An 11,338-nucleotide genomic window follows, 5' to 3' on the forward strand; every position below is an offset into this window, starting at 1 on the left:
AAAGGTATAATGTGACATTGAGTACTCAGGTATAATCACCTCTTTCCTTTAAATGAGTAAAATCATGGACATTTCTGAGATGCTGGTGTCACAAAGGAAAAAAAAAGGAATAAGGGACACTACAAGGGAGTCCCACTGACCTATCTACCCTCCAGGGACCATGGAAGACTTACTGCATCAGAGAATAGCTCGATGATAGAAGCCCCAGCAGCAGCAGAAGCAGCTGGGGAAGCCCAAAATCACAACTTTGCTTTCCTGGGAGGTTATGTTCAGGATTGTATCACTGTTGTATTAGTATCAATACTACCACTATAAACTCCAGCACTGTAGTAGGTTTCTGTATCTGCTGATGGTGAGAGTGAATGATGTCCCAGATCCACTGTCCTTGAACCTGTCAGGGACCCCAGACTCTAAAGTGGATGCATAATAGATCAGGAGCTTTGGAGGCTGCCCTGGTTTCTGCTGAAACTGGCAATTGATGGTGACTGTGCCTCCCACAGGTGCAGACACCACGGATGGACTCTGAGTCAGCTGTGCGGCACATTTGGCACCTGAGAAGAGAAACACAAACACAAACATCCACTCTCATTATCATGTTCATACAGAAGAGACAGGAAGACTCAGTCAGCAATGAGCACAAGAGTGTAATCAATTTCCTCTGTTGTTCTTCCTCACCTAGGAGCCAGAGCAGCAGGAGGCCCAGGAGCTGAGCAGGTGCCCTCATGTCCATGCTGTGTCCTGACAGGCACTGACTCCTGCACAGGCTGTGAGAACCTGTTTATAATTATGCAGGGCAATGGGCTGTGCCCTGGTGACATGCATATCAGCAGTGGACATGATATCACTGTGCAAAGCAGAAGAGCCCAGATCATCTCCTAACTGAGCACAGGGGAAATGTCTGCTGACACTCACATCACCCCTTGGGCTGCACTAAATTAGCTGTGGAACAATACTCTTTGACAAGCTGTGTGTGTCATAAGTCATTTGAGGAATTCTTGAGAAACTCTAGATGATCCCAAAAATAAGATGGCATCATCTACTTGTATTTCATGACTAGATTGCAATTTACAGAACAACTTCTTGATAGACAAATGTAGTACCATTTTATAAAGTTGTGAGTCTATCCTGCTTATGTTTTTAGATGAATCCAAAAAGAATTGTAACATGCAGTGCCCATGCTTAGAAATACCTTCCCTTTAAATCAGCAGATATGTTTTCATTGTTTCTTGGCAGTAGGTTTTAAGAGGAAGAAAAAGAGGGTGCACACAGGAGCCCACCTAGCCACACACATCTGCTTCCTTCAGTGGTTCATACTAAGGCTTGTATCACCATGGGAGGTACATTACAATGCTATTGACAGAAGTAGAAGCCACAGCTTCAGGCTGCACACCGCTGAGGGTGAGGGTGATATCTGTCTCAGATCCACTGCCATTGAACCTCGATGGGACCCCAGGTTGTAAACTAGATGCTTGTTACACCAGGTCCTTTGGCGTTTCCCCTAGTTTCTGCTGGTACCAGGCTAGTACACTGCCAATGCTCTGACTTGCCTGGTAATTGATGGTGACTGTGTCTCCAACAGTTGCAAACACCATGGTTAGAGACTGCATCATCTGGATGGCAAAACTCTCAGCTGAGATGGAAAACACCAGCACAAACATCCACTAGGATCATCATATTATTAGAGGACAGACAGGAAGTCTCTAGCCACATTTCCTGAGTCATTTCCTTGTGTCATCCTTCTTCACCTGGCAGTCAGAGCAGCAGCAGCCATAGGAGCTGAGCGGGGGCCTCATGCCCATGCTGTGTCCTGACTGGCACTGACTCCTGCACAGGCTGTGAGCAGACTGCTCATAAATCTGAAGCCAGTGGGCTGTGCCCTGAGGACATGTGAATCAGCATGCTATGTGACATCACTGTGCAAATCTGAAGGACCCAGCTCGTTTCCTAAGCTGGCACATGGCCACTGTCCCCAGACATAAGGGCAGTCCCAGACTGCAGAAAATTACCTGAGGAGAGCGTGGTCTCCCTGGGACATAGTATGACACAAAAGGTATCTGAAGGTGAGTTACCAAAGTCTAAATGGATATAAGGAAAATTTGGATAATGAACTTCCATTTCATTGTCATGTTGCAATTTATAGTAGAGCAATTTATTGGTAGAAAATGTGCCATATGTAGTAAAGAATAAAGTATCAAGGTCTTAGCCTGCCACAAATTCTATCAGTGCATTGCTTAGCACTTACACTTTTCTGGGAAGATGGAATAGTTCCATTTATTCAGTTTAGAAAAGACCACATGGAGGACATAAAGATACCCAGAGCCAGATTGTGATTTTTTTAGTCCATTCTCATAATCCAAATATAATCTTATTCCCACATAAGATAAACTGCTCTTTCTTGACTTGGGGGCTTCTGGAATATCATTTTCTGCCCTTTGGCGTCGTTTCCTGAGGCTCATCAAATTAAAAAATTAATGGGTACAAAATCATTGAGGTATACATTTATCTCTGGGCACCTGGACAGGCATCAAAAAGACTCTTTGGATGGTTTCACAAAATACCAATATTCTGAAAAAGATGAAGAAGACCAGTTCAGAACCTCCTCTTGAATTTGCCCCCAAAGCAACAGCATCTAACAGCATGTCTCTGGAGGATCAGGTGGAACATTTGTAGAACGTGGTACTGGAGAACAGGTGAGGAGGTAGGCCAGGAGAAAGGCTGATTTAGTACTCCTCCATCATAGCTGAGGGTAGCTGCTGCTTGCTGTAGGTCCTTACCTGTGCTCTGAGTGCTGCATTCCTCTTCTAATCTTTATAGAGTCATGGCAAGGAGGGGTGTGAAAAAGAGCAACAGGCCTTCAGGACCAGGCCAGGAATCTGCATTTTCTCAAACTGTGAACAATCCACATGGAAAAATGTCATGGATTCTAATAAGACATGGACTCTCAAAGCACAACAGCAGAAATTGCTAAGAATCCCAGGTTTCTCACTGTTATGGTGAGTCAACCCTGAGGCTCTTCTCTATTCTATATAGGCAAAGCCTCTATTTCCCTCCTCAATGTATGACTGACATTTAAAATGTTCAATGTTCACTTTGTTCTCATTTGATATTTTAAAGAACACAAACAACAGTTGATTATAATGGGTGAGAACAGAAATTCATCTCAGGTGGAAAATCTCCTGAGTGTAATATCTTGGTGGGTGACCTCTTGTCTGTCAATCCAGGAATATGAGAGCTTAGGGCTCAGCTATCAAAGTCTGTAAGTGGAGAAGAATCTTTTATTTGCTTGCTTTTCTGTTTCCATCTAAGCAGGAGAGAAGAGAACCACAGGGATGAGAAGGGACAGAGGAGATGAAGAAAGAATTAAGAAATGTTCAACAGGTCCCAGGCCTCCAGTGTGAAATAAAATCACCTTGTGTTGTGAAGGTTTTGAGACAATTGTTTGTGGGTGGCAAAATTGCAGAAGGCTGACATTCATATATGAGTCAATATGGAGTGAAACAGGTAAGGAGAAATCTTGGATTTCACGTCACTCTGAATGGGTCTTATCCCTTTGCTCTATTCTAAACCTAAAATATGCTGTGAACCTGGCCATTTGGAAAGCAGATATTTAAATTGTACTGGCTAGGTGGCTATTCCAGATAGCCACACTTCATCACAACAATCATAATACAAGCATCCCAAGTGCACTGAGATGTGAAAGTCAAAAGAGAATTGTGTACCATCCATCTGCACCAGCATGCTGATCATGCACCACATGAGGACTGGGAAACCAACTCTGAGTGCTGTGGGCAGCTAAGAGCATCAGCTCCTGAGTAGAGGAAGACAGGGCTCTGAAGCCCGTTCCTTTCATGTCAGAAGGCAGAGGCTTCTGGGAGAGAAGAGTCCCCATAACCTCAATCACTGTCTCTAACCACTTTTTGTAGCACATTCACTTAGGTTTTAATGAACTGTATTCAGCTATTTCTGATTGGAATACCTGCATCTTTTTTTAGCTCTATGAATCCAAAGGGTTGCTCTCACATCAAGGTTTCATTTCTTTATTTTTCTTTTTTTAAAATGGGTAAACTCACCATTATGTCTTTGCTACAATCATCAATGACTTGAAAATGGCGGATGTTTCACATGAGCTGCCACAGCCTCTAACAAACTTGCCTTTTTTTTTTTTTTAACAAGATTCATTTATTTTTATTGGAAAGCCAGAATATAAAGAAGAGTAGAGGCAGAAAGGTCTTCCATCCTGAGTTTCAATCCTCAAGTGGCTGTAACAGCCAGAGGTGAAGTGATCCGAAGCCAAGAAGCAAGGGAAGTATTCTGTGTCTCCCATATGGGTACAGGGTGCCAAGGTTTTGGGCCACCCTCTACTGCTTTCCTAAGCCATACTTATGGTGCTGGGCAAGAGGTAGAGCCTGTATGATATAAACAGGCAACCACATGAGATCCCAGTGCATGCAAGGATAGGACATCAAGCACTAGGCTCCAACACCAGGCTACTAAACAAATTTTCCAAAGGTCTTGAAACCTGGCTGCATGAGAATCACTCTAAATAGAAGGAGGGCAAAGAGGAGTTGCTTGGGCAGCTCAGTCATTCACTGGAACCACCTGTCATGTGGGAAAGTTGTGTTTCAATTCTATACGGCAGGCAACAGTGCAGAGAGGGCTGGCTTAAAGAAGGGAGTCAACATGGAGTGAAATGGGGGCAGCAGATACAACAGGTTTCACTTCATTCCACATTTGTCTTGTGCCTTTGCTGTAGATGACAGCTTTAAATATGAACTCAACATGGCCATGCGGAAGGGGATTATTTAACGCTATGATGGCCTGGGTTCAAATATCATATGACCACACTTGTTCACCATGCAAAAAACAAATAAGCTCTGAAATGTGAAAATATGAGGTAGAGAATTCTGTACCATTCATCTGCACCTGCACAGCAGACTAAGGATGAAAATAAAGACGCCAGAACCTTGTGTGAGTGCTATGGAAGCTGAGTGTATCAGCTAGAGAGCTGAGGACCACAGGGTTCAGGGGCCTGCTCCTTTTGTGTCAAAGGGACATTGGTGTGTTCCAGACTGCATAGTCTCTCATTTCTACCATCAACACCTTTAACTTAAACAGGTCTTGGAGACAGATGCCTTTAGTGTAGTCCTAATAAATGGCGTGAAGCTATATTACTGCTTAGAATTATCTACAAAGTATATATCCATGCTCTATTAATCAAGAAAAATGCTGTGGCATTCACTAGTCAGGCTTAATATTCTCTTTCCTTTAATGCAGTGGAGGATTAGTCATGTCTGTCTTGCAATTGTCAAGAAGAAGAAAAGAGAGGGAAGATGCACAGGAGAACCTTGGCCCTTCCTCAAGCCTCCCAAGTAGCTTCAAGCATGGATGGCACTGGGAATGTCTCCAGTGGCAGATGGCAGCCACAGGAGGGACAAAACGGTCTGCTTTCCTGGGAGGGTTTTGTTCAGGCTAGAAACCTTGTAGGAGGTGCACAGCTTCTCTGTTGACAGTAGGAAGTGGTAATATCTTCAGGCTGCACACTAGATGGCGATGATGTACAGTCCCACATCCACTGCCACTTGAACCTCAATGGAACCCAAGATTCTAAACTGGATGCTTGATATATCTATAACTTCTGAGATCTCCCTGGTTTCTGCGGACACCAAGCTCAGCTACTGCTGCTAACATTCTGACTAGCCTCAGAATAGATGTTGACTGTCTCTGCCATGTTGGCAGACATCAGCAATGGACACTGCATAATTTGGTTAGCATATCTAGCACCAGAAATGGAAATCATAAATACATACAACCTCTCTCATCATCATGTTACATAGCAGAAAGAGAAAAGCTCAGGTAGATCTAACAACACTGGCGGTTCTTGGTGTTGTCCTTCCTCACCTGGGAGCAAGAGCTGCAGGTACCCCAGGAGCTGATCAGGGGCCTCATGTCCATGCTGTGTCCTGACTGGCACTGACTCCTCTAAAGGGTGTCAGCAGCATGATAATAATTCTGCGTGGCAGTGGACTGTGCCCTGGGGACGTGCAAATCAGTAGCAGTGTCCCACAGTTCAACACCCATTTCAGGTCTGTCTTAAATGAGTTGATCGGCAGATGTGAAATGTTTCAGGGGAACCATATCAATCTTAGAGGCACAGACACAGGGCGACAATATAGGAAAACATGCATAGTATCACTGTGTGAGTGTAACTAGTACTACTACCACTTCCATAAGCTCCTTGACAGTATCAGGTTCCTGAATCTGCAGCCAGCACCCCGCTGATGGTGAGAGTGAATGATGTCCCAGATCAGGATCTTTCAGGGATCCCAGATTCTAAAGTGGATGTACCCCAGATTAGGAGCTTTGGACGTTGCCCTGGTTGCTGCTGAAACCAGGCTAGAGCATTGTTGAGATATACACTCTGACTTGACTGGCAATTGATGGTGGCTGTGCCTCTCACAGGTGCAGACACCACGATGGACTCTGGGTCACTGTGATGGCACATCTGGCACCGGAGAAGAGAAACACAAACACAAACATCCCTCTGGTCATCATGTTCATACAGAAGACAGGATCATTTACACAGTACTGACCAAAAGACCTGAGTCAGTTCCTGATGTTGTCTTTACTTACCAAGGTGCCAGAGCAGCAGGAGGACCAGGAGCTAAGCTGGAGCCCTCATGTCCATGCTCTGTCCAGAGAAAGGTATAGACAATGGATTCATCTGCTTTCCCCAGATACTGGAATCCTTCCACCGTAAACTAACATGTAAACATAATCAAAATTAAATTTTTCTCATGGGGAGTTAAGATCCTCCTCTATGGCTCTTCTCCTTTCCATGGGTCTGACTTGACAATAAAATTAAAGAAACCTTAAGAAAATGTAGTAATATTGAGAACTCATGTATAATCACTTCTTTTCTTTAAACTAGTAGAAACATGGAGATTTCAATGCTGTAGTTAGGAGGAAAGAGAGGGAAGTTACAAATGAGTCCAGAAGGCTTTCTCACTCCCTTCCAGGGACCAACAAAGGCTGACGACATAATGATTGTCAGCAGAAACAAGCCCCAGGACAAGGACTTAGGACAGCCCAAACTCATACTTTTGTTTTCCTAAGTGGATTTTCTGTAATATTTTACTAATACTAGGATAATAAAACACTTGACACATCCTCAGGCTCCACACCTGATGGTGAGAGTGATGATGTCCCTTGAACCTGGATGGGATCCCGATGCTAAACTGGATGTAAAGTAGATGAGGTTCTATGGAGGTTGTCCAGGTTTCTGCTGATAACCTGCCAGATGATTGTTGTTGAAAGCACTCAGATTTTTTTACCTGGTCTTTTTTTTTAATTACATCTGATTTTATAACACAGTTTCCTAGGCTCTGGGATTCCCCCAACCTTTCCCTGTATCCTCCCCCCATGGTAGATTTCTCCACCTAGTTGCAGTATAACAGTTCAAATCCAATCCTCATTCTTTCATTGTAAGCCTATGCTTTGCATAGTGTCCAGCATCTTATTGTCCAGATAAGTTTGACAGTTTCTCGGGCAGACCATCTCTGGTCTGAGGGCAGAGCTGGCAAAATATCATCCCGACCAATTAAAAGCCGCAACATAATATCAACAACTGTTTACAACCTTATGGAGTTAAATGACATGGTATTAAGTGACCAATATGCAAGTTCTTAAACACATCCTGAGATTATTTCATTGACATTTCAATTTTAGTTTGTACACAACTGGCTGCTACACAACTTAAAATGGCTGAAGAGTACTATTCAGCTGTCTTGTGTCTATTTTCATTTTTGTATTTAGTAGTTTCTAGTGTGGAAGCATAATGTTTACTGAACTAATGATGTAATTGCATCATGAAACCTTCAATAATGCACCTGAGCCACCTGAATACTTCTAAAGAACAAGAAAACTTACATTTCCCAGTTACACATTCTAACATATTACTGACGCATTGAATGGTCACTGTCCGTTTTTCATGGCAGGTGCCTGCGTGGATACTGGGAAGGGGAAGGCCCAGTCTCCAAATGCCTGACTGTGTCTGCAGGAGAGAAGGTCACCATCAACTGTAAATCCCCCAAGAGCCTTTAAAGCAGTCTCTTCTGTAAGAACTACCCTGGCATGTGCTGAAAACTGGACAAGCTCCTAATCTGCTCATCTATTGACCAGCCATTCAAGCGACAGTTGTCCAGGAAAGATTCTGAGGAACAAGTCCAGGGCAGATTTCATGCTCACCATCAGCTGCCTCGAGGCCGAGGACGTGGGAGGTTACTCCTGTGGGCAGTATGAGACCAATTCTTTCACAGGGATACAGCCTCCTACACAAACCTGCTCTCCAGAGGCCAAGGGTGATTGAGCTCCTGCTCTGCCAGCTGTTTCCTTCCTGCCCTACTGGGTCCCTCCCTTGTCCCTAGAACAGATTCCATCTTCTGCTTCACTGTGGAATATGTGCTAGTAACCAGGGAAGACTCAGTGTATTGCAGCAACCTGTCCTGAGTCCTTTAATCCAAGAAGCCAGGACATGAAGACCCTGTTTATGATCTATCATGAGCCTTTCTCTTCCTTAGTCAGAGTTCGCTTTGTAAGATGAGTGCTAACCACAGAACCAGTGACAGCCTCACCTGCCTGTTAGGAACAGTTTTCAGGGATGGAGCAGCTGCCTCTCCCTTGCGACTACTGACAGAGAACCTTCCCATTTCCCTCCTTGAGTGAGTCACCTCACTACTCACCTTACTCTCCCTCTGGTGCATCACCAAATTTAATCCTCAGCACTAGACTTTTTAGCACTTATCCCTTACTAATCTGCTCTCCAGTCAGCCTCTTCTCCCTCTCTTCTGATCTGACTTTGCATTCTTTACCTGATGCTCTTGATTTCAAAACAGGAAACAAAGATTTGGATCCCACGAATGCTACTTTAAATGCGAGAAGGATTTCAGCAGATTCATTTCTAATGACTCTACTCTACATATTATTATGAATCATTTCACAGACAGTAATGTTATATAACATAATGTAATCCTCCTATCCATAGAATGCTGAGTCATTGGTAGGGAGAAGGCATATCATCGGAGAATGATGCTAAAGTGAGTGGAGAAATGGCCAACAGTGCAGGACACATGGGGGCATCCTGAAGCTGCAACCCCAAGAGACTTGGATCGTCCCACTCTGGAACTGTCAGAAGGAACACAACCTTGATTCCTCCTGGGTTTCATCCCGGCAAAGCTCTGATCTCTTGAACTGGGATGATAACACAGTTCCAGTTTGACAACATAAACTCTGCAATAATTTATAAATGATACTTACCAGCCTAACATAACAGCCTTCCCATCCACACATAAATGACTGCCCCTTGAAATGCTGAAATGTCACTTTGTTTTCATTTAGTGTTAGGTTGGCAGAAGTAGACAAGAGTTGATAGTAAGATGTAGCACAATTTCCTCTTACGTACAATATCTATTCAATTACCTCATGTGAATCAAATGTTTGAAAGCTGAGGGTCAGCTATGAGAAATTTTGAGTGGAGAAACAGGTGTGATTGGTCTGCTTCTCTTCTTTTTGCAATTTAGCAGTAGAAAATAAGAATGCAGAGAATGTGAGAAAACAGACCTGAGTTTGAAGGATGCGAAAGGACAGAATTGATGAGGAAAAGGGGAAGGTTGTGAGCTGCTTCCTTCCCCAGAAATCTGAAATGAAATCACTTCCATGTTCTGTAGCTTTTGCGAGAGTTGAGTGTGGCAGTAATAATTGCAGAGAGGAAGGAAGGGATATAAAATATGGAGAAATGTGTAGCGTGATCCCTGGACTCCACATCACCCTGGTTTTCTTGTGTCCTGTCTCTAGTTATAGTGTCAAACATAGAGTAAATATGGTCATGTGGAAGAAGATATTTAAACATATAAAATCCTGGTTAAAATTGCAGTTCCCAAATCAAAATAGGTCTCAGGGCAAACAACCCAATGTGCCATGAGAGTTGGATGTCAGATGACAATTTCTGGAACATTCATTTGCACCTGCAGGATGACCCAGGGATGAAGCACTGGATAACCACCTGTGAGGCCATAGGCAATAAAACCATCAGCTCCAGGGCTGAGAACCACAGGGTGAGCAGCCTGTTCCTTCTGTGCGAAGAAGCATTGGATCCCTGGAGAGCACAGAATTCCAAGTTTAAAGATCACCATCCACGATCCCCCATTCCTAGAACAGGAAAGTATAATTTGGATTTCAATACACTCTATTTCAAGCTTCAGCTTTAAATATTCCTAATGCGTCTTTTTACTGAATGAGTCAAAATGGATATTATAAGGAAGAATACTCAGGCATAATCACTTCGTTCATTTAAATCAGTACTGTACTGGAAATGCCAAATAAAATTAAATGAGAAGGGCACAGAGTAGTACAAGGGCATTTCTAACTACCTTATAGGAACCATGGAAGGCTGACCCTAACAGAAAATGACTGTTGGTAGATTAAGTTTCCAGAAGAACCTTCTGCTTTCATGAGTGGCTTTTGTTCAGGCTTGTATCACTGTGTCAGTTCTAGTGCTAGCATTACTACCATAAATTCCTAGACAGTAGTAGATTCCTGCATCCTCAGCCTGCACCCCGCTGATGGTGAGAGTGAATGATGTCCCAGAGCCACTGCCCTTGAACCTCGAGGGGACCCCAGAGGCTAAAGTGGATGCATCATAGATCAGGAGCTTTGGACGTTGCCCTGGTTTCTGCTGATACCAGGATAACCAATTGTTGCTGTATACACTCTGAGCTGACTGGCAATTGATGGTGGCTGTGCCTCCCACAGGTGCAGACACCACGGATGGACTCTGGGTTACTGTCTGGCCGGAACATCTGGCACCTGAGAAGAGAAACACAAATACAAACATCCACTCTCATCAGCATGTTCATACAGAGGAGACAGCAAGATTCAGTCAGCAATGAGCACAAGAGTGTAATCAATTCCCTCTGTTGTCCTTCCTCACCTAGGAGCCAGAGCAGCAGGAGGCCCAGGAGCTGAGCAGGTGCCCTCATGTCCATGCTGTGTCCTGAGTGGCACTGACTCCTGCACAGGCTGTGAGCACCTACTTATAAGTCTGCAAGGCACTGGACCGTGCCCTGGGGACATGCAAATCAGCAGGGAAGTGATATTGCTGTGCAGGGCAGAAGGTACCAGCTCATCTCATAGCTGAGCACAGGAGAACTCTCTTCAGACTTGAGGTCATGCCTTGGGCTGCACTAGTTTACCTGCAGATACCATGATTCTCTCTGACATGCATACTATGAGAAGCAAAGCATGTAAGGATCTGTTGACAAATTAATGATATCAAGGATAAGAT

At 44.0% G+C, this 11,338-nt stretch overlaps 1 gene segment (V, D, J or C); it reads right to left on the minus strand.

Annotated features, from left to right (window-relative positions):
* Positions 1-10,519: 10,519 nt before the first annotated feature.
* On the minus strand, positions 10,520-11,039 carry LOC121164970. The segment is given in 2 exon segments: positions 10,520-10,860; positions 10,985-11,039. Coding segments are annotated over 2 exon segments (396 nt in total).
* Between the last annotated feature and the right edge of the window lie 299 nt (positions 11,040-11,338).

The sequence above is a fragment of the Ochotona curzoniae genome, unplaced genomic scaffold (genome assembly GCF_017591425.1).
Source record: "Ochotona curzoniae isolate NIBS_2020 unplaced genomic scaffold, NIBS_Ocur_1.0 contig_883, whole genome shotgun sequence".
In the NCBI taxonomy this organism is placed as follows: Eukaryota; Metazoa; Chordata; class Mammalia; order Lagomorpha; family Ochotonidae; genus Ochotona; species Ochotona curzoniae.